A 25648-nucleotide genomic window follows, 5' to 3' on the forward strand; every position below is an offset into this window, starting at 1 on the left:
ACGCAAAATCAACCAAATTATGGACTTTTTAAAATGCATTTATTAGACCTTAATATCGCTATATGTACATGTATACTGTATGTACTGTACTGTATAATGTATACATCTTATGGTGCCATAGGACCAGTTTATGTCGAAACATAGAAAGGTAGAAATTAAGAACTTCGAAAAAAATTCATTATTACAAAAGAAAATATTCATATAATTTACCTCATTATTTCGTTTATTTTCATCATTATCATTGTCATATTTACATAATGATCTACAAATTCTAATTATCTTTAGTTTTTTCGCTTTTTTAATTGTAAATATACATTTTGCATCTTACGTTTGTTATTAAACTATTGAGGCCAAATATTAGCCCCTATACGTGTAGTCAATTTAAATAACTAAAATGACATTCTAAAATACCCATTTCTAACGATTCTGAACCAAAATAATGAACATCAATAGAATCTATAGATAACTGAGTGTTTTTAGGGAACATCTTGGCAAGTATTGTTTTAACAGACAACCAATTAATCGGTACTGTTTTGTTTCATAGCAACATAAAACATAGGATACGCAGTAGAACATAGAGTTAAAACAAAATATCCAATATTGAAGGTTTCTGTTTTAATATTCCAATATCGGATAATTGTTTGTGTCCAGCATTAATAATCTAATAACTTTGAATAATATATTTTAAATTATCGTTTAATCCACCGTAATATAGCCTCGTCAATTTTATACAATAACTATTTATATATGTATATACATATGTATATAAAATACATTTTAAATAATGTTTAACCTATACAGTAATTCATCTCTTATTTGCAGTGAGAGTCTCCGAAAAAGTTTGTGGGGGAGATTGGAAGAGAAAACAACGAGTAAACATTAGAAAAGAATCATATTGGACTATGGCCATGATTCCCAAGCCATAACAAAATTATCGGTTAATTTTTAACCGATAAGTTATCGGTTAATTGTTATTCATTATCAATTTTTGGCTGCAGAAACACGGTCTATGAGAACACATCTGAGATTATCAAATACGTTATCTTTTATCAAGTTTGCTGATCTTTCTTTTTTTCTTATAAAATAATTAAGCCATACAGTATATAACACATTGTCCCTGACATCATAAATAAACCTAATTTACATAAATTAAACGGTAATATTTTACAAATTAAATGAAAATCCATCCATACAGACATAATAATAATAATTTAAATCTAATAAATAAATTGTCTGTAAAAATAAAAACAAATAAACTTTAACTCTTTTAACGACAACTAACATTACAATAGTCTTTGATGATTATTGAATGCGGAGTAGTAGTCAGAGGAAACGCCAATAACTAATATATCAATGACATTTTAGAATTTCATACGAGACTTATGCCTGCTCGATTACCGATATTGGCTGAGTACTGGGGTAAACTTTAAACTTATATCTTTTACCAAATTGGTAGGGTAAGACCTAACGAGAACGTATTTCCAGTATATAGGAAGTACAACAATTTGGAATTCCTGCCAACACCATGGCAGTAATGATGTCCAATTATTAATTTCTGAATTACGTTCAAAGTAATGCATAGCGGCTACCATAAGGCACGTCAGATCAAAGTTACATTAAAAATCTCAAATCTACTGTATATCGACACTGGGCATAACATAACATTCTGTAGGCCTAACGATATCGATAACAATCTAATTGTTGGTATGGAAATGCCGACCAATATTGTTTGTAAAATATTCTTTAAACCTTTTGTATCTCATTGGTTAAAATTAACCAACAAAGTAAACGTTAACTTCGTTATGCTTACCCACAGTTACACTTTATGTTTTTTTTAAATTTAATGACACATAACACACCATTATGTCGGAGTCCCGTTTACTTTTGCATTTAAGATAATTTATTTTTTTCTTATCCAGGATGTCAAATCTGTTTTCTGAAATAAACGTGGTAACTGCTTTATGATACATAAGTTCAGATACAGAAACAATACTATACGTAAATCAAGAAAAGAAACCAGCATTTAGTATGCTACTTGTTAACAGAGTCTTAAGTAGCGAGTTTCATGATTGAGGTAGTGCGGTAATATAAAGTTATAATTAGATGAGTTTACAAATAAATGGATTATGAATTCATGTTTTACGAAGTAAAAATAGTATCTACTGATGTCCCAGTTGGCCCCATGTAATTGAATTTTTCTGCTCTTTTGCGCATGTACGTAGGTCTAATGCATTGTGGGCCGTACGTGATATACTTCCGAGATGACTGATGGCATCAGGAGCTAACTGTTGAGCAACGTTTACCAGGCTCTGTGCTTGAGAAGCTTGGCTGTGAAAGTTCCTAGTTGGTGCGACCAGTACGTTGTTATTGGTTTCTTGTTCGCCCTTTGCTGGAGAAATAGTACGAATGTGACGTCAGAATAGTTATGACCTCATGATAGGTTACAAATTTTTTAAGGACATGGGCGGTCTGCGAAGAGAAATGAAAAACGTGCAAGGTATAACAAAAATAAGCAAGCAAATTAAAACATGCAATAATTGCTGTACAGAAAAGAGTTTAAACCATTCACTCATCAGGCCATGCTGACTGCTAACATGCCTCTTTGAAAGGTCTATGCAAATGAAGTAGTTTACCATTAATTTATATATTGAGATAGTACCAATATATCTCATTGATTTATAATCATATGTATACACTTTTTTTATTTAGATATAATAAACAAATGAGTTTCAAGTTAATATTTTAAAATGTTATTTTTCCGTATTGATTTCTCTTGGTTACTGAATCAATTCTATTATCAGCCCTATAAATTGTTGTGTCATGCGTAGTAAAATCTATAACTAAGAGTAAAAATACACAGCAAGTTACACGGTTGACATGTATAATAATTACGGTAAGTGGTCTGATGATACCGAAGTTCTTGATTATGATAAAGATTAATGTTATGAAGAATTGGATTGATAATGATAATTGATGATAATAATAATTTACTGATGATGATGATGATGACGATGATTGATGTCGATGATGATTATGCCGTAAGAGGAAAATGAAACTAAAACATAGATAAGTGAAAAGTTGTAATAGTTACACATATGATTATATTTATCGATTATTGTATATTGCGCTGATCGATTATTGTCTATTGTGCTGATCGATTATTGCCTATTGTGCTGATCGATTATTGTATTTTGTGCTGATCGATTATTGTATATTTTGCTGATCGATTATTGTATTTATTTTGTGCTGATCGATTATTGTATATTGTTCAGATCGATTATTGTATATTGTGCTGATCGATTATTGTCTATTGTACTGATCGATTATTGTATATTATGTTGATCGATTATTGTATATTGTGCTTATGATTATTGTGTTTTGTCCTGATCGATTATTGTCTATTGTTCTGATCGAGTATTGTGCTGATCGATTATTGTATATTGTGCTGATCGATTATTGCCTATGTGCTGATCGATTATTGTGTATTTTGCTGATCGATTATATATATTGTGCTGATCGATTATTGTATATTGTTCTGATCGATTACTGTGTATTGTGATGATCGATTATTTTATATTGTGTTGATAACGATGATAATTATAAAAACGTAAACCAATAAATGGCTTATTATCAAAATGGTAATAGAAAAATACTCACTCATCAAGGCTTGGTGGGGATTTGTAAATCTTTGCCATTCATTGTAGTGGGCGGGAAATTGACCATTATATTGCATCTGAAATTGGTTTGAATAATCTGCAAAAACAAATCAATTAAATGTATTAATCTCTATATCATCATCATTACCATCCTTTATGTTGCAATACGTAGTTCATGTTTACAGTATGCCACCAATGCCGTCGTAAGTCGCATTCTGTCTAACCCGGTTTACCACGAATGTAGTTCTGAAAAGTTCTACACGTAAACTTTATACCAACATGCACACCTTCAAACATTATATACCCAGGAAGGTATATCTCCCTGAATAAATGTATCGCACAAATAGGTATAGTATAACATTGTATAATTAAAACTCACCTTCTCGGCCTACATATGAACCGTTAGACGAAGGAATAATTAGTGAAGGCATGATTCCTGCCATTGGTGCCGATGAGTAGTTACTTGTGGCTTGAGATGCGTACTGAGCTACATGGTTAATATCGGGTCTACTCTGGGCTGTTAATAAATATAAAAAACAAAGAAACATTAACAACAAATGCAATAAATGGACACATTGCTACTATTAGACATAGGCTACATTGTAATGATTCAAACACTTTATTCAATAGCTGGTTATAACTATTTACTATTTCTGAACTATGCGTTGCCAGCTCATGAACGGGCGTTCAAATTAATATTTATCTCTAACATGAAAAAAAGCACATGTAGTGATTGATCAAGTTAAACAAACGACAAAACTATTGATAGTACGGCAATATTAAACACATCAATAATATATTGCAGATCATGCATCGTTAAACTACTAAACAAGCGGTGTACTATACATTTATGGTCTATTCAAACATGATTCAAAACATTCATTGATCATTACCAGTATACTGTGCGGTGACTTGTTGAGTAGTGTTACGAATGTCTCCAATTGACTCATAAGTGGACGCTCCACTTACTGGTTGTAACACAGTCAATGTAGAACTACTCATCGAAACAACTTTATCTATTTTCGGGATCACTAATAACAAACAAAAACAATAACACGTGACATCATGCAGATTAATTACATTCACAGCACAACATAAAATGCCATCATATTTGACTAAAACTTACACATAAGGAAACATGCACATAAATACACAATTTGAAAAAAGAAAGAAAAACATAACAGCTATTTATCCGGGTACTGCGAAATAAAACCCGGGTAAATACCTAAGCCTGAACGGACCTAAAAGTGTTTGGTTAGACACAAATCACACCAGTACAGTACATTCAACATGCTGAGTGTGCATGCTTGGAAAGATTTGAAACCTACCTGGTTGATAACTAGTTGTGACAACTTGGTGTTGATGTTGTTGATGTTGTTGATGTTGCTGTTGCTGCTGTTGCTGTTGTTGCTGTTGTTGTTGTTGTTGCTGCTGCTGTTGTTGCTGCTGTAGAACTTCGGACATTGGAACAGGTGGTTTTATATCTTGCATCAAACTGACAGGATTTAATGATGTTAATGTGTATTCCGGACCATTTGGAACCTGATTATAAACGAAATATTTACAGTTAAGAATAATTTCTCAAAAGCAGATTAAAAAAACATTGTATTAGATTTTATGATTATTAATGCAAGTACACCAACCTGTGTTCTTGAATCATTCATCTCAAGCTTCGTTGACTCATCTCTTACGTAATATTCCGACGGAAAATGTGTTCCCCTTTCGAATGCTTTTATTTGGTCCGAGGTAAATGCACTTCTATTAGATATCATTTTGCAAGATTCTTCTGTCTCACTTAGCTTCCCGCCATTCAGGTGATGGTGTGTAGGCCCTCGCTCATTACAGCCTGAAAATGTAATGCATTCCACATTGTTTTCAATTTATTCAAATTGTGTTTGTTTTGATATAAATTTGATTGATATAAAAGCATTTTAGCGGGAATAGTTGTCGATACTGCAACATATACAAGGGCCAGTCGTACTGTATTATTCTGTTATTTAATTTAATAAAAGTAACTTACATCTCATTTCAACTAAAGTGGGCTATATGACTGTAATTATGAAAATAACGAAATATGATCAAACACTAAAATAGCGATCGCCTTGCGATGAATCCGCCGCCTATTGTTCATTCATCATATTCTCAATATATTAAGCGATACTGTTTGACATTTCAACATATCCAATATCTGTGTAATTTGTCAAAATATATTCCTTAAATTAGCACCGGTGAAATTAAAGGTAAGCTCAAGTTCGTATAAAACACCAAGAAGTAAAATCATGGAGAAGACTAAAACGGTTCACTCTCACGGTGTTGGTTACTTGGCTAACATTCTACACCTTCATATTAATTAATGTTTTCAAAAGAAAAAGATTTCTTTATTATAATCCTGTGAATGAAGGCTGATAGACGGGGTAGATTAGGAGCAAGCACCGCTGAGATATGTATGTTGGAGCGTTTAGTTTGAGAGGCGCGCTATCCGAATTCGTGCGCCAGACAACCGTCTCCCATAGACAAATAAATACTCAAATATTCTGTTACTTCTAGCACTGACCGCTTTGACGTTTTGAGTTAGAAACAATTTTAAACCTCACTAAAATTAATTCGACGACTTGCAGTAACAGAAAGCCTCATGGAATCATTGTGTCTAAAAATATGCAACTAATACAAGGCGTGTCAAGTACCGTAGTGAACATTATGTACTAAAGTAAAAATGATTCTCTGATAACATTTTACAACAGTAAAACATAAAAGTCACATAGTAAAAATATGAAATAGTGTACCGTAATGTTTCATGGTAATGTAAACAACTTTGTCCTTTCTGAATTATTACTTAAGGCATCATCTTATTTTATAAAGAACAAAGAAGTGTTTATTAAATAATAAATATGGTTTCGCATGGCGCAGATTCATCCATGAGTTTATTCACACAAGTAGGCTATGACTAGGTTGTTATTAGACTATTGTGTTTGTAGCCTAATGTATTTATTAGATACGTCTTAATGTCCTCAATGGTCACCGATGCTTGGCCAGACAATGGTCAGTTATAGTCGGATGCGCACAGTCGCTCTATTTCGCAGGATACAGTCTGCTGCGCACGTTTTTTTACGATACGTGTTTATCAATGTACTGGAAGTATGATTGTTGCTATTGCATATTACATAGATACTAATGCTGACTATCAAATACAACATTTTGGTTTGTACCCTATGAGACTTTCGTACAAAATCTGCGACAGCTTGTATCGTTACAATTATGAGAAGTACATTATTAGATTCTCTTATTCCCCAATGTTGGTGGCATAACTTGTGATGATAACTATTCATAAAATGGTAATATGTATGGATAACATTTTACTCATACTGAGTATAACTTCTTGGAATCATAAGTCATGTTTGTTTGTGCTCGACATAAAGGTAATTAGGCGCCTTTCAAAGCCAACATACTTTTACAAATCGTGTGGGATCTAGAGCTGCGAATACTTTATAATTGAGGTAACTGATGATTGCAAAAATATCAAGTAATATTGGAAAAAAAATATATAATGATATCTTGTCTGCAGTTGTTAACTAGATGTGTAAGCCCTTCCGGAATTATAGTGATAATTGGTGACGCCTGCTATTCCAAATTATACTAATAACAGAATAATTATTTGTGTATTTATTACAAATGTACAAATAGTTGATATTTCGCTTTATTGCAGTCTGTGCGTTTAAAGATATAATATACGCGACTTGTGAGCCATCTTTAAATTTAAAAAATGAAGAATTACCAGTATTATTTATTGTCCCAACATTTGAAAATTACATTTATTACAGTAGATAGAGTTAGATAGATAGAGTACGGTAATTTATTTATTTATACAAGTAATTTAGTTTGATTAAAATCGCGTATATCAATGCGCACTACAACAATTTTATTTTTTTTTACAGTTGCATCAACTGAATAAACAGACCATTATATTCCTCGTTTGAAACATGCATTTTAAAAGTCATTAAGAGAGTAAAGCTATTCTGTGTTAATCACCTTTGATCGTTAGGTCAACACTGGTTAAGGAGGAAATGTTCATAATATCTCCTTAAAACCACAACCCTAGGCCTAATGTGGCAACATTTAATCGTGTGTTTAACGTAAATGAACTCGGCAGGAGCTCCTAATTTTGTTTGGGTTGGACGTCGTCGGCGGTTCACATTATACCGTGTGGCCTACAGACACAGTCAATTTGAATGCTTTAAAGAATAATTTAGAATACTGACTTCTAACAGCTTTGATCATTTGACACTAATGTTTCAACAATGTTAGTGACATTGCTAACTGGATGTCATCGGACCACCACAGATCATAATATCGGCGTTCGGTTTGTTAAGCGGTAGATACATACACAGCAACACAATGGGTATGCAACAATAACGACTATTTAAAGATGTATTGTCCACATGAAAAAAATGAATATGGCATTTTAATGTCACATAAGTTATCCACTTTGACCAAAAAAATGGATTAAAAAAAATATTTACCTGAAAAACTGTAAAATAGTCAAATTGACTGGAAGCCAGTGGGTTTTGGTTGAATTTAATCACTTATTTTTTTGCTTCGAATTTTTAACTTTATTAAAGCTACAAAATAACTTATTCAAAGTCTAATTTAATGAAGCTATATTTTTTATGTTTTGGGGAGACAATACATTTAAGTTTTAGAAAAAAAATTGTATATATTTCGAAAAAAATAGCACTTTCAACATTCTATATAAAAAAAATGCATCACGCATTTAAGATATTATTGATTTGAATACTAATATGAAATTAATATGAAATAAACACATTTAAATCTTATTAAGTTCAGCGTTAAAATTGTACGTGATTGCCATTGAGATTTGTTGGCATTATTAAACACAGCAACTGCCGTACAAACCTCATGGAGAAAGCAATAATATTTATGAATATTTGGTTGAATGTAAATAACCGGACAAATTATCGCAATGTGTAAAAACGTGGATTTATAAATAAATAAATGGCGTGTGTATTTTTGTTCTGCTTCGTTATTTAATTATTTAGTCATTATTTTATATTTTCAGATGTATAAATATTGAACAGCATCAAATATTAAATATCGTTACTTGGATGATAGACGTGAAGTACATGTATCATACATTAAATATGGCTTTTAGGTTTTCTTTTTTAATTACCAGAACGACTGTTCTTGCTTTCATTGTAGCAAAGCTGAAACATTTATTAATTAGAAAGCTAATTATATTATATAAAGTTTTTTCTAAATGTTTAAGATTATTAATCTGTTTATTAAATCTACATTACATAATATGCCTTATTTTCTCTATTCTGTAACCATCATTCTATATCGGATCCGCTAAAATAACATCTCATTATGTATGCATTAAACTTATCTTCTTAACAAAGGAAGGTAAGTCTGTTGTATCTAAACGGAATGTTATCAACCAACCCCTTCAAACATCTAAAATCATTACTCTATTTTTTGTTTTGTATTTTGTAAATATCAAGTAACTCAATATGAATAATTAGTCCGTCCTAGTTCATTTTTTTTGTAGAGAAGCTAGTAGAACCTGTCAGGCTTAGTCTATTCGCTTCATTTACTTGGCTAATAACGTTCATGTCACCCTTACGGTATTACCACGCCAACTCCCGCGAGAGTTTATGCGAGAACTTGCTCAATTAACTGGAACGGTGTATCTCGTTATTTACTCTAGTTTTTTTCTCATATGAAACTTAATGACAAACAGATATGGACATTGGACGTACATTATCTAGGAACATCGATGAAGCGTCGATTTATGCAATTTCTATGTGATTTACACCTCGTAGGCACGATAATGTTTCTATTAGAGATCACAAAATATCACACCCTACGTCTTAACTAATCCTAGTCGAGCCGAATTGAGTTTCGCTAACATTATGTATTCATATTAATATGACCGGAGTGATTAATTATTGATAGCTAAACTCGGTAGATTTTTTGATAAATAGCTCTTAATCGTGTTCGAATGGGTCTTGATTAATATTTTATATTTTACGACACAATATTCCATACCCCATTAAATTTTACATGCTATTTTGTTATTCTTTATTCGTCGTCTAAAATAATTTTCTTGATATAAACTAGTGTTGATTAAATAATGTTTCGCATTTCAATAATATATATTAATTTATATCATAATTGTTGATGTAGAAAAAAAAATGAGAGTAATAAAAAATATATAAATAATATTAGCGAAATATTCATAAATATTGCTTTATAAACATGAAGAAAAATATGTCTGTAACACATCAGTATTATTCTATAAACTAATATAATAAGTTATATTATTGTTCACCCGATAACATTTATTATTTTCCTTTATTTATTTGCTGTAAGTATATACAAAAAATGTGAAAATTCGTTAAAATTTTTTTCAAAATCTTTCAATTGTCAAGAGAATCAGTTATCGTAAAAGCAATATTATTTTTAAAAATGTATTTTATTTTAAGCCTGGGAACAATAATTGTTGGTTTCTATTGGCCTATTGATGACTGCAGTAGCGGTACGCCTATATCGTCTATAAAGCTCCTGTTTTTTTTTTCAATTTCTAACTTGATTTTTGCGCTTCCTACCATTTTTAAAACTTCTAACTCAATTTAAGACGTGGATATTTTGAAGTCTAAAATCATTAGACCTGTTTTTAATCGTCCAACACTGTTTATTCTACTCGTATTTAAGTCATGTATTAACCATTAATTTTGATAGAATTCTCACTAGTAGTAAATTGAACGTAGTTGGCTTTTACCACCCTATGCCCAGCCGAGCGAGTACGGGATCGTCGCGATAGCTTTATTAATATTCTACGAAAGTTATCTGCCTGTGGAAATACAAACACAACACGGGACGCATTCGAACGCAGCCATCAAGAACGATCCAATGAGTTATGCGTTAGCTTGTCATACACAACTCCCTGTAGACTCATAAAGATACTCACTGCTATTCTAAACACATTTAAGGCCCAATATTGGAAAATTTGAAATTACACATGTCTATAATATACTCGTTAGCGCAGACCCGCCGAAGACGGGCTGGTTTATCATAAGGGAGTCGCTGGCGTTATTAAGCTCCAAGCGAGCAGTCGCCTATACTTTACTATCGAGAGGTGATGATGGAAAAAATAAGGGGCAAAATTCTAATTTCAGTATAATCTACGTAATCATAAAACGAACTTCAAAACAGAAACTCGTTAAACGTAATTGATTTTAAAAACAGGCAGTCATGAATAAAATAACAAGTTTAAAGTAATATCAACGCAATAACAAAAACAATATACACTACAGACATCTGTCTGTTCAAATATTCCAAGATGCAGAGCCATTCGTTAATGGATGAAAATATGATATTCTATGTTCAAAAAGAGATAGGATTCAGAAATATGACATTTATGAGTTGAAGTATGTTCTATCACTTATCGCATAAACAGCTTCTTGCTGAATCGTAATTAAAATAATGTAGATCAAAATAAATACATCTTATCAGATATGTTTAGGCCTACAATGTTCTATTATTAATATTTTAGAGCATTCTGTTTCAAATATAGCATTATCAAGTGATGAATGAAATTATACTATTCTTTATTCTTCAACCATTTTTTAAATATGGCTAGGGGCCGATAACACGTTTATATTTAACATAATATAAAAGTAGTATGTTCATCAATGAACATGGAACATTGAATATCATTATTTTCTATTCAATTATATATACACGAGTTTAATAACACGCCGCGTTTGTAACTTTTTATCTACCAATAATTCTTTCTCAGATTCGCGAATCATTATTAATATATTCTTAATTAGCTAATAAATCTAAATATAGTAATTAATAAAAAATAATATCAATGTCCTCCATTTATGATTCAATACATGTCTTTACATTTTAAACTCATTATTATTTTGTTATTTAAATGGTTTCGTAATTCAAAGTAGTCAATAATGTTGTTATCGAAGCTGATTACAGTCACACGATAATAACTCACAATGTTCAGATTGAATAAGGAAATTAATTTCATTGTAAAAAATTGAATTATTGGGCCAATGATTAAATACAGATTCACTACATTTTGAGAAATTAATCTTAGAGATAGTTTATTTGAGAAGCTCGATTAAGCATAACGTGCTTTGATATGAACTGCCCTTGATGGCTATGGACAATGAATACTAAGCACGACTGCGGGACAAATAGGAAGCGAATTGTGTTATTTACTCGATGGCTCGTAAAGTTATGACTTAACCATTTTGAATTTGTATGAATTACGTGTCATTGTTAACCTTAATAATATTTGTATAGTACACCTGCTTTTATTAGCGAAGTATTAAAACAAATATTTCTATTCGTTCTTGTTAACAATAGTAAGATAGCTCCGTATTCGCTAAAACGTACCTGCACGAGACTAAACGCATTATAGTTCATTTCACCAATCCGGTTGGGGTTAGATCCTAATTTTATAGTGCGTTTCAGTATAACCATGGACATATAGGTGAATTGTAGGCTGTAACAGGAATTACTAACTGTGTTAAATTATCCATGATATAACTATGGAGAAACACAACTAATTGCTCATAATTAAAATAACTTCCACATTAATTGTTTTTTATATAGGCCTACATTCCTGATAACCACTTTTAAGCATCAGCATAGAATATTATCAATATTCTTACCGTCATATCCCTGCTTAACCTTTCCTAGTATACCAGCTATAGAATATGAAGAACCAGTCGTTACTGGAACATCTGTAGCTGTTATAACAGAATTCGTGGACGAGGATGTAGAAAGTGACGTCATTCCTTCCGGTACTGTTTCACCTTTTATTCCTTTATCACCGATTTTATTTCGAACAATTCTGTAAAATTTCGAAAAAGAAAATAAATGGTAAGTGATTATAAATATAAAGATGATGCTTAACTTCCAGCCTTCGTTTGCAACAGTTTGTCTAATCTCAATGACACGTGGTGGTAACAGGTTATTTTTGAAACACATATTTGGTTAGTAGGCCAGTAATAAATTACATCTAGGCCTATCATTATGTATAATTATGTTATTAAGTTTTCATTATGTAATTTTGATAGTCAAAGGATGCGCACAATTAAGGAAATCCCTGTTTTGCCGTAAATTGAAAATTAAAATATAATTGATTTTGAGTGTTTGCTCTATTACCCCGTCACCTCTTGTGACAGTTTGTAGTACGGTCAGATTAAAATAACTGCCTAATGCGAAACTGATAATAAATTCGGTTACAAAGCAGTATTATTTTGTTATTGACTTATTAGAGGACTATAGTAGAAGTAGAGAGATGATTCGAAAAGTATGACGCAATCTATTGTAAACTTTTTTTAAAACAGCATCTAGGCCTAAATACTGCAACGATAGATTTGAGTGTAACATATTTTATTTCACTGTTCAATTGTTTTTTTCTTTTTTTTTTCACTATTAAAAATAAAATAATAATTATTATTATTATTAACGCAGACATAAAGGAACTGAAAGCAATTCTAATTAGAATATCCAGATCTCAGTTCGTTAGAATTCAATGAGGAGAAAATCAATATCTCAAAAATAATGTTTTATAAATAAATTTTCAACTTTTCGGTAAACCAATTGTCAAGTAGTATTGATTAAAATGTAGTTCATGTTATTTCATTAATTATTTCAACAAAATACAATCATTAATTTATGTTTTGTTTGTATCTGTTTACTTTACCGTTTAGGCCTAAATAAAATCAAAATTAAAAAAAAAAACTAACACTTAGTTAACAGGTAAACATTGTAGGTTTTTGTCGGTTAAAAGAAGCGATTGATTTTAAGGAATTCGATTATTTATTTATGTTTCTGTTTATCTGTTTACTTTGCCGTTGAATAATCTTACCTATTTATAGAACTAACACTTGGTACATTTTCTTTCTCGCATACACCTTCGGCCAGCAATCTATCTCGGATCTCCCAGGCGAACATGGTAGGGTTTTGTCGTTTATAAGAAGCAATTGTGCTGACTACTTTTGGGGTAGCTACTTTTGGCTTACTGCCTCCTATAACACCAGGTTTTATAGATCCAGTTTCATAATATCTGAAATAAAATATGAATCACATAATTATGCATTTACGTGTCGAAATGGTTAATAGAACCGTTATCTTTTATCAGCATGCATGTATTTTTTTACGATTTACATGCATAATATCTTGGTTGTTTTATTATACTTATTTGTTATGTTATTTCATAATAGACGTTTGAATAAACGTTATATTATATTGTGTATATGTCTTTTGTATAGTGTATGTTGCAGTTTAAAGTACATCATAATAATTTTGCAATACACGAATTAAGTTTGTGATATAAGCTATTAATAAGTAATTAATTGTAATATAATATATTTACTATAATTAGAAAAAAATAAATAAAATACAAATCATCAAACAGATCATAAAATATAAATTCGGTGTAAACAGGGTTAATTCATAAACTGAAGGAACGTTTGTTTTTTTTCTTCCAGTTTGCTATCATGCATTAAATTATCTAATTTACCATCACTTTTCCGATAAACACTTGACATTTTACATTATTTTCTAACTTCCTCACTTTACTCATATAAAATTAATTAATATGATTCATAATACCGGGGTTAAATGTTCACCTGACATAGTTTATGACGCTCTGTTAAATATTTATTTGGTACGACAAAACACGAGCCGCAATGTTCGAATCATCAAAAATAACTATTCAGATATACGCGTGACTATTAGTATGGTTTGTTTAGCATTTTATATTAGAAGTGTTGATAAATACAAACATTTTTTCGTCAATCAAAAACAAAATATTTGCTATTATTATTACAAATGGATATTATTACAAGCATAGTTCCCCTAAAATTATTATTTAATTTTTTCTACTGAGAATGTATTGCAGTGTAAGGTGTGTTATTAAAATCAAATTTAGTTGATATTATAAATCAAATATTGAATTATAAATCTAATAAATTATTATTTTATCCCCTGTTGTGGATCCACGTTATACGTCACCTTTAGAAACCCCATATAATAAAGGTGAATCCGTGGCCACTGTAAATCACTACAATATTACAACAGTCATGCATAATCTCCGTTGGAATCTTTATATATTATTTACGATCATTCGCCAATGATGAGTACTATGCATATATTTTCGATTACCAGTGGGAATTTTCACAGCAGAAAATGATAAAGTTATCACTGTGCGCATACATAATCAACAGTGTTTAAACATAGATGTATGGTGCGCATTATAAACCGCTAAAATGCGTTACATAACAGTGAAAGGTAACGAGATTTGGAACGCAAATCAACAAAATTACAAGTTCATTATATAAACATTATCCTACGTCCGGAACTGCAAAACAAGGAATTGGGAATTACATATCTCTATAGCATTTATATTTTAAATATTATTAGTTATTACGTATACAAACATTACAGTCGAAAATTGTATGAAGTTATATAATGTCTATAAATAAATAAACGGCAACCATAGGAAATCTTGTAAGAAAGAAAAATGTTCCAACCGAGATGCAAAGATTTATTTTTAAATTAGTTTTAAGTTTTAATGAAATTAGAAATAAAGTATCATAAAGGTGACTAACTGGTATATTAATATATTTTTATGAAGACATCATTATACACTCGGTCAAAATATAAAATAAATTCAAAACGAGTAACGTGATCTGTTATAAGAATGCTATATAAGGTGTCTCTCGTATATCACACTGACCAAACACATCCAGTAAGAGATAATATGATAAACAAAATAAAATAACTCGCGATATTATGTTAATACATTTCCACTGACCCGAGCAGAAGTCACAGCTATAAAAGTATCAAAGAAAATCCCAGTGGAGCACAACTGCAAGTACATAAAATGAAATAAATCTATTGAAAATAAAATTTGATTTGAGAGATGAAAATAATTGAAGCGAAAAATCGATAAATTGTCAGTGATTGTTAGCACAACATTTTATGTCGATATTTACATGACAGGTTTGAAATGTCAGATAAACTAAAAATACGCCCTCAATGCGTTGACACTCTGCCGAAGATTATTCTGTCTTCAGAGTGTACAGTATAATATGTACACGTTATTATAGACCATCATTTGATTCCCAATTTTAGTTCAATACATTTTGTGTTAAGGGTATGATTTTTAACTGCCCAGGGAGGTATACCTTTTACACTTTTTTAGGCCTATTTAGGCATAATTATTGTATGTACACAGCTATTCATAACGATTCCAATCCATGGATTGAGACACAGACGAAAGTTCTAATGAACCATTATAAAAGGCTACAATTTGTATTATTACAATATAAAACATAATAAAATAAATAATAAATACAAACTTACCGCCCTAAGATTTTGCTGACACATCCATGGGATACCCTGAGTTGTCTTGAGATGTCACATGGTCTGACGCCACTGTGAGCAAGATCTACAATACGTTGTCTTACCATATCAGGCAGTGGCCGTCCATTTACAAACACGCCGCCCAATTGATTCACGCCACCATGACCTAAAAGCAAACAAACAGACGACGTTTAGCCGGAGGGCACATAAAATCAATGTTTTACAAATGAGTTATTTAAGTCTAAAATCCAACTACTGCAGTCTTAAGAATTCTGAAGTATCCATAATTAGTTAATTTGATTAAAGAGACAGAACAATTGTAAAAGATAAAGCACATACGTCGATGCAAATGTAAGGAAAATCATTATGATCCATTTTGCCTAATTTCTATTATTAGATCCAATGAGCATTAAAGAATTAAATGTTCCCGTTTGTTAACAAACGTAAGATTACATTTATGATAATCTGGGTATTTCGTATATTTCTACTAAGTTTCCCAATTGTATTTTGTTCAATCTTTAGGCTCTATATGGACCTGACAGATGGTGGGTATAAACATGGAAATTTACTTCTTTGCCTCTGGGTTTGATCGTTTTAGTCTTCCCCTATCTATCTAATCAGTCAACAAGTTCAATTTGTATTTGTGCTTAGAGTAAGATACACTTTTGAAACACTTGAAGTCCATTGAGAATTAAGCACGTACTTAAGTGTGGTGATCTCTTGAGGGTCGGGATCAGCTAATTGTCCGTGTGTTATCCAGGTAATCAGGTGTGCCTAAAGTGACTAGATGTAATCACACATGCATAAGCACGATATTGTCTATATACCCGTAATTGATTTGTTTAATTTCATTTGCTATATATAAAAACAATGATTATAATAAAAATGAATTTGACCAACCTCGGCCATTTGAAAATAGGTAATACGTTAGTAACTATATAACGTTTACATTATGGCGAATTTGTTAGCAGGCGCGGATATATATTCCTTAGTTGTGTGTAATTTATTCTTCCAACAATTTAGTTTGGTTAAACCTCTCGTGAATCTTAATGTCTGATTTGTAAAAAAACACTGCCAGCAACAATGTTTACCTAACACAAACAATGTTTAAGATTTGTTATTAATATTTTGTATAGTATAGGCCTAACTAAATAAATAAATAAACTTCATACTGTCAGAGTAATAATTGTTGTATTTTTGACTACCCTTTTATTCTCTTAACTCTTTAAAACGATTTTCATTCATTATTTTAACGTGGTTAGCGAAATATAACCACTTTTATGGTGTATCGACCATCTTCAATCACCACATTCTTCTTAAAATAAAAACGTTTTTCTTTTATTTGTTTTTTTCAAAATTAAATGAATGCGGTTGGACGAGTGTTTTACCCAATAACCTCATATAACCTAACACTTATTTTCTCATTCGCCTCAACATCCTGGGTTTCAAGTTATGACTTAGTTCACGTGTTCACAACTATATATAGTTATCAATATACTTTAAAATTAATTAATTAACTAGGATAACAATTAAAGGAAATGGCCACTTACTAAAGGAAGAAATTCAAGAATGAAAAGCATGTGAAAAAATCGCTTGTATACCAAAGTAAAAATCAATTTACAACACACTGCAGAGGAAATGTACAATAAGAGTAGATATGTTAAAGGAAATTGAACGCAATTGAGATTAAGTTGAATACTGCTGAAAACTATTCGGAAATACTACTTGCTATTGATGGTAAAAAGACATGCGTTGACAGATGCCAGTGAACATTAGCAATAATAATTGTGAATAAAACCTTCAGGCCTTAATATTTGTAGACTTTTTAACACCATTGAAATAAAAATGTCAGGCCTAAAGAGCACGCTTTTTACGGTAAACGGCGGTCGTTGATATTCATTCTCCCGCGAGCTATTCAGACGTTATGTCTAAAATAGAACGCACACTGTAACATTGATTATTCGTCTAAGAGAATTTGTGTTTTATCGAATGGTTTGATTATTAATATTATATTAATAAAATCCGATAAGTATTTAATTTGAATAAGTTAATTGTCCTTGTATGTATGTTTAGTACAACATATGAGCTCCTGTTTTGTACATTAATAAATCTATAGGCTACTTTTTATGCTGTCTTTATTGGCTCGTCATCTAGTTACCATAAGGCCCCATACGTTACAACAACACACAATAAAAGAAACACACTTCTCTAATAACATTTAACAAATAAACAACCACTCCATTAGCTTATAAAATGAAATAAATACTTCTGAAATTACTAGAAAGTTTACTAAACACGAACGGATTTAAACTGCTGAATCTCCGTTTGTATTGACATAAAGTTTGATCATTTAGGTTTATCACAACGCAATTAACGTGTCCACGTCTCATTAGCTTTACAAATAAATGACCAATAGAAGCCATCAGTTGCAATAAAATAAATGATTGTTTAGGAAAAAAGAGCGTTTTAAAATCGTTTGATCTGGTTCAACGACTATAAATAATATACTTAGAAGAAAGTTGTCTCGGTCTAGATGAAGATGTGATAAAGGAAAAGTACGTTTAGATATGTCTATAAGAGTTGAACATGATCCAGGGGTGTGGTATCATAAATATAATTTCAACACTACAATACATGACACTAAGATTCGTTGTACTATTACGTGTGAAATAATCAGTCAAAGTAAAGGTAAAACAGTCTTTGTTTCTACAAAGAAGTTTTTAACCATCGTAAGGAAGATAAGAAGATTTAAAATTAGAAAACATGATCAAAGTATAAGATAGCAATATCCACAAGAATGTGTTATTGTTTTTACTGGCTTTAGTTTAAAAGATAACAAGATAGAACTGATCAAACCGATACATCTAATTGAAAGAAACCACACTATTTCATTCATATAAAAATGGTAGTGAGAATTAAGTACACAAAACAAATACAGTACGTTTTTATATTTTCCCACTTATATAAAAGCTGACAAAATTCTCTTCTCAAATCTAATTTGAAAGTAATTAGTATTAGTTTTTTGTCGGATTGGTTCACGACAAGTTTAGACCTAATGGTCAAAATAACATAATAATGTATGTGTGAAAACTATTTTCTTCTTTAAAATAATAATGGCGTCCAAATAAATGATGTGTTTTAGTAATTAACACGTTTTTTTTCATGAGAATAAAAACAGGATTCGATAACAGGAAATTATTCAACGAACATTTTTATAACAATAATGTTAATCACGTATTTGAAAGTTTAATTGTTTTCTTAAACCACACAACTTAGTTTGTTGTTCTTATTACCATATCATTTTTATTCAGATCCCTTTATGAGGAGGACCTTACCGAAGGACATTCTATTGAAGATATATAATGGGTGATGACGAGGCCCCGACAGTACAGGTTATCTTTTGTTCCTAGGCCAACTGAATTATATCATCAAAGGTATATAGTTTCTAAATTCCAGTCTTTTCGGAAGTAATTATATTTTCTAACAAGTAATAGAACATTTAGTTACTCTTATCAACCGTAATGAAACAGGGTATTTTGAGCGAACAAGTAATATTTATATATAAGTTTTTATATTTTAGTCGGTACCTAAAATTGTTTTAATGTATATTCTGAATAAAGTAGGAAAGCTTAACTCGCATGTGTGGGTATAAAATGTTATAAACTTTAGAAATAATGATATAAACGAACGAGAAGTAGAATATGATCGATAAAAGATTGGCGAGATATACTCGACAATGTCTTAAGTTGTGATACTTCGATAATCTACATTATTATTTTATATTTAATTTCACTTCATTGCATCTTGATTCAATGTCGAAGGTATTGCGAGTGACAGTGAATTTAATTGAAAATTACTCGCCCATAAACTTACATAATTCTGTACATACAGCATCTGAATTAAGCCGTCAATGTGAACTGTAACGAGGAGGATGTATAAGTGTTCATATTGAATATCAAACTCATTTTATTTCATCATTTAATATATTTACGCAATTTAACAATATTACAGAAGTAAAAGAAACGGTGATGGAATGAGTTTCAATAGGCACTTCTAAAACAAATCTAGCAACAATTGTAAATAGATTATATTAACTGAGCTATGTATTCAATTTAACCTAACTTCATGTGATTGGTTTGGGATGTTTTGAGATGGCATTCATACATTTATGGAATACGTTCTTTCGACACTATACTGAGCACAAACCCAGGCAGCTAAAACAATAATATGATCATTAAAACAGAGTTCACTTTATTTTGAACTATAAAACTGAATCCTGGCAGAATTAAAATTGGAATACAAGCAAAATCTCGCAAGAAGTAAATGTAGTATCTTCGTTTTAAATTTAGAAAACACGGCTATTGAAACTAAATTAAATAAAAGACAATCTAAACTTCTTTTAAAAATCTTGATCCAGGGCCTCTATTATTGAACTTAATAATCTTAAGGCGGTTTAGTTTATCTATTATTATGCTACGAAAGAGACTGGACAATCACAGAATTAAAAAGATAAATATTGAATTGAAATGAAACTTAATTATATAACATACAAAGCCATCAAATAAGATCCTCGATCGTTTAAATTACATCAATAGTTGTATTATTTCAATAATGGTATTTCAATTTTCCCAGCCAAATTTCTCCAAACTATAAGATCTGAATAAATAGTGTGTCTGCCGTGTGTCGGCGGTCGGATCCGTTTAATGCATTCGTTTGTGTCGAGATTGTACAGATAATCACAACAATAACTTTGAAGCATTCATAAAACAGAAGTTAAATCATGAACCAAAAGTCAAGGCCAGAAAAGAATCGAACAAAAAACCCCAAGGCAGTAAGATTACAACTTTCAAGTGCTCTGAATTCCGTGTCTTTTTCCATAACTACACATAGGCCTATACATTTTATAGTCTAAAGTGTATCGTAAATCCAGGTTGAAAATTAAAAATAGAGTACCACTTGATGAACTGGCATTATGTTAACTCTTAGCCTACATTGCACTTTTAGTTATAGAAACTGCTGATACTATAGAACCCCTCATGGGATAGGCTTACCCAGGGAACTATACGGAGACATTTTACAGACATAGGGTCTCTTAAAAAAAGTACTGCTGTGTTAACATTATACCATGATGCATATTGCAAATAAACGCAACGAATTACGACATTTCACCAATTTATGATTATAATCACTACACAGCAAGTCACTACTTGTGCTCTCCACCTCGGAGCAAAAAGACAAAAACCCAACACCAATTGGAATCGAACCACTGATAATATATTTTAATTAATTTACATGGCTATGTTATTTCCTTGAACTTTTAATTAGACGTTAAAAAAAGCTATGGTTAAATTGCACAGTTGACCAAATTCAAAACATTTATATCGCTATGGTTATACAAATCCACAGGTAAATCGTTGTTATTGTAGGTATTCAATTCGTTATAAATTGGCGTGTATTATAAAATGGATAATAAATCAAGGTGTGTCAAAATAGGGCAAAATATGAATTAAAACCAACAAACTGCCCACGTTAGCGTACGCTATAGCGTCACGCAAGCCTTGTTTATTCTGTTTAAATCTCGAACTTGGGTACAATGAACTATTTCATTACATAACGTGATCATTGCTTCACAGATCAACACGGATCCTTGATATGAAATCTATTTCAATCTCTAAAAAATTTCCAAAAAATAAAGAAACTAGAAACATACCAATTTTCCATCGAGCTAAAACGATCTTTTCCCTCCTTGACAAAATCATCGTGATATCAATTGTTCTTTGATTAAAAGACTAAAACATTACAAATTATTATATAGAAAAACATATTCTAATTTATCTGCCACACGTGGGTTCTTAGTTACGCGGAAATTCTAAAAAATAAAAACATATTTGTTTTGTAGTCTTTTGCAGAAAGGTTGTTGTCGATAATGGTTTAAAAGTGACAGCTTCTTTGTCAATCAAAATGGTTGCAGTTATTAAAATACAATTTAATTTAATGAGTGCAATATGTAGAGTGTGTTAATAATAACATTGTTATGAAAAGTAAGGTAAAGTTCGACATTGTCTGGTACGCGTGTTTCCTTCCCTTAATTTTAATTTCTTAATATTTAAATAATATCCACTCATTAGCCAAAAATAATTACTGCTAATTAATCATACTGGTAATAATGGCATAAACTAACAAGATATTTTAGTTGATCGAGTCTCAGATCATAGTTTGTTTACTTTTTTTCTGATCAACATAAACTTTACTTTCCGAGACATATAGTTTTTCACTACTGTACGGTATACAGTCATCTCACGATAGCAAACAAGGCAGATAGGTCTATGATCTAAACATAGGCCATCTGCTCAAAATACTGATAGGCCTGTATTCTTTCAAACATTAATAAAAAGTATGAAGCGTTTTCCAATGACATAAACAAAACTGTCAACAAGGCGAAATATACGATTTTGTGGTGGCGCGTGACATGATGCGTGTACGTGCTACGTGTTCGCTGATTATTTCAGGCCTACTATATCTAATTCATTCGTTGTTGTGAGGGTTTCGTATATCTATATATTAAAACAACTGCGATCAATTCGTATCTTCTGATCAACACTACAATCATTAAAGATGTATTGTCCCTCAAAAACATGAAAAATGAAGATTATTAAAATCAGACCTCGGATATGCCATTTTGTAGTTTTAACAAAGTTAATCACTTCCGTAGAAAAAAATTCCGAAAAAATAATGTTTTTACTTATAAAATGACGAAATAAACAGTTAAATTCAACCAAAAACCCATTGGCTGGCAGCCAATTTGACTATTTTTTGCTTTAAATTACAGTTTTTTCAGGTAAATAATTTTTTTTCCGATCCAATTTTTGGTCAAAGTATCAAACTATTATGTGACATTAAAATGGCATATTCAACAAACAAATTTCAAAAAATTATTTTTTCAGGGGGACAATACATCTTTAAGTAAATTGTATCGATTATCATCATTAATCATAATTATCCACACCTTTACCTGTGCATGGAATTGAAGTATACGAGTCATTTTTAATTGTTACAGTATACACTGTAATATACTTTTCAACGAATTCTTTCCAGCTTTTCTGGTATCTTTTAATTAAATAATTAATTGATATATCTTATTGATAATATCACCGTTAGGATTGCTCATTTAGATTTCATTTCATTTTCATTTAAGTATTCTTTATTCACGGTTTACCTCACTTCCTTTCAAAAGAAATATTGATTAATATTATTAACTGTAATTATTTTTTTGTTTAATTTTTGAGACATTTTTCCTGTTTTTAAACAACAGTGATTATTATATCTACAATCAACAGTACACTACTTTTCATTTCACACAACAGTATAACGAGTCCAAAGGCAGCAAAGCGGATATTATAATAAAACAGTTTTATTTTAACGTATTTGATATAGAAGCGCATCGAAGAGGAAAATTTAATGTTGTTCATCTTCGTATCATTCTGTTTTACCTTTATTAACTACAATTTCAATAAACGGCTATCCTAACGTTTCATTACAACACTACTTAGTGCAATTTGTCATTGGTAATTTTATTCAATTTCTAATATATTTATATATACTAATGAGAGGATAGCATGATTCGAGTAGGTCGTAGCCTGTAGCAATCTAGCCGACCGCTAAGTTTCATCCTTCATTATATCAATTCAGACTACAACTCCTGGATTATTTTTAGTTCAAGATTTTTTTTTAATTGATTCATTTTCATTACAAAAAAAGTTGTGCTAGATAATAATAATAATAATAATACACACAAAACTGCGCCGCCACGAAGGATTGTATCATTATTATAATTAATATAATTTAAAGACATGATATTGTAACTTTGTTACGGATAATCGATGTTTTGTTAATATTTTGTATTGATTATCATCATTTAATTCGTACTTCACACCGCTTATCATGTGATGTTTGCATTGATTCCTAATCTAAAAAAATAAGTTAGAACTATGTACCTATAACTGCAAAGGTAGAGAAAACGCAACATTTTGATGACTCTTGAAATAAAACAAAACGTTTATTGGTTTCAAAACACATGTCCATATAATAGTTCAAAAGGTTTATAGCAACAAATGTTTAGTCCCTTTTCATCAATAAAAAATATCATAAATAAAGTATTAAAAATCAAACTTATTATTTTTTACGGACTTTACACGGACAAAAATATAATACTGTGTTAATGTTACCGGACAAAAACTGTCGTAAATTCTCAGTAAAGTTGACACTTTGAAATAATATAATAATATACTAGAAATGAATTCGTTCAGTTGTACAAATACACTGACTGTATTCATGGTTCCGGAAGAGCAGCGTTTAAAAGTGTCTGCTCTTCCGTGCGTTAACATATCTTGTTTGTATCATTTTACTATTTAACGCGTTTAATTACTCCTTAATGCGTTTCATTAACAATTATGGATGATTGGATACCGATAAAAGATAAACTTTTACATACAGATACAGTACATATATAAATTCAAATTAAATTGTAGCTAAGATTTACATGTAGGCCTTCACTAGGAAGATGTCACCAATTGTGTCACTTATGGGAAAGTCCTGGACCATAGAAAACAATGATGAATGATCTACTATAACATCAATTCCATTTTTACGGAGCAATATGACAATTGGTGAATTATAATAACGTATTCACGTTAATTAAATTAGTATTAACAATGTTTTCTTTCGTAAACCCGACAGGCTGTAACATGCTAGAAAGCATGATGACTTTAATATTATACACCTGTATTATAATTAATATAATACAATATCTATAATAATATATGTAATTGTTTTTTTTTTGTAAGTTATAAGTTCTCTTTACGTTTTAATTATTATTATAAATGCAAGTTTTCATTTTACACAGCGTTCGATGTTAAGTAGACGGAAGCGGTCACTTTTGTACACTTGTAGTACACCTGTCGAAAAATTGATCATAACGTTTTTACATTTTTTAATAACGAGGATCTAGTTAAAAAAGAAAGATTCTGTATGTCAAGACGCACAGTAATTTCAGACAAATACGAGTTTTATATCCAACTTAATGATTGTCATTTCCCGTAATTCTAATGATATTCAATAAAAGCATACCGTATACACGTGTGAGTCATAGAAAAAAAATGTTCATTTTGTTTAATCACATTATTTATATGCTTTAAAAATAATGCGATTGTGATAAATGTAAAAATTAATAAAAATAATGTTTAATATAACTTTTAGTTTTATCAAGGACATTTACTCCACGTATTACATGTTACACTCGCCTACTGAGACAATTCAAAAAGTAAGAAGCAATAGGCCTAAACCACAAATCGCCCAAAATAATAAGCCTATACAAACATTAGCAAACGAGGTTAATCATGGAGGAATAATTTTGATAAATGAATTCTAAATAATTCCTCAATGGTTCAATCTACTGTACATGTTATGTGTATCTATGGAATTATGGTTAAAAAAAGATATAAATAAATGATAAATAATTTGGTAAACATTTTATTATTAATATAATAATGTCGTACAGAATATGCATCATTCCGTAA

At 30.7% G+C, this 25648-nt stretch overlaps 1 protein-coding gene across 5 annotated transcripts in view; it reads right to left on the minus strand.

Annotated features, from left to right (window-relative positions):
- Nucleotides 1-215: 215 nt before the first annotated feature.
- LOC144845325 (paired box protein Pax-2a-like) overlaps nucleotides 216-25648 on the minus strand; it is a 48399-nt gene continuing 22966 nt past the window's right edge. For 2 of the 5 annotated variants that reach the window (XM_078702581.1, XM_078702580.1), the window contains exons 2-11: nucleotides 16074-16239; nucleotides 13573-13770; nucleotides 12368-12549; nucleotides 5300-5502; nucleotides 4985-5198; nucleotides 4550-4687; nucleotides 4036-4173; nucleotides 3658-3753; nucleotides 1856-2389; nucleotides 216-1758 (exon numbers count right to left, since the gene is read on the minus strand). In XM_078702581.1, coding sequence (XP_078558707.1) covers nucleotides 2160-2389; nucleotides 3658-3753; nucleotides 4036-4173; nucleotides 4550-4687; nucleotides 4985-5198; nucleotides 5300-5502; nucleotides 12368-12549; nucleotides 13573-13770; nucleotides 16074-16239 — 1565 coding nt within the window. In that variant the 3' untranslated portion in view covers nucleotides 216-1758; nucleotides 1856-2159. Of the gene's footprint in view, nucleotides 1759-1855; nucleotides 2470-3657; nucleotides 3754-4035; nucleotides 4174-4549; nucleotides 4688-4984; nucleotides 5199-5299; nucleotides 5503-12367; nucleotides 12550-13572; nucleotides 13771-16073; nucleotides 16240-25648 lie in introns of those variants that run through there. The other 3 variants (XM_078702582.1, XM_078702583.1, XM_078702585.1) reach the window with 3 other exon arrangements.

Source organism: Antedon bifida, chromosome 6, assembly GCF_963402885.1.
Source record: "Antedon bifida chromosome 6, ecAntBifi1.1, whole genome shotgun sequence".
NCBI lineage: Eukaryota > Metazoa > Echinodermata > Crinoidea > Comatulida > Antedonidae > Antedon > Antedon bifida.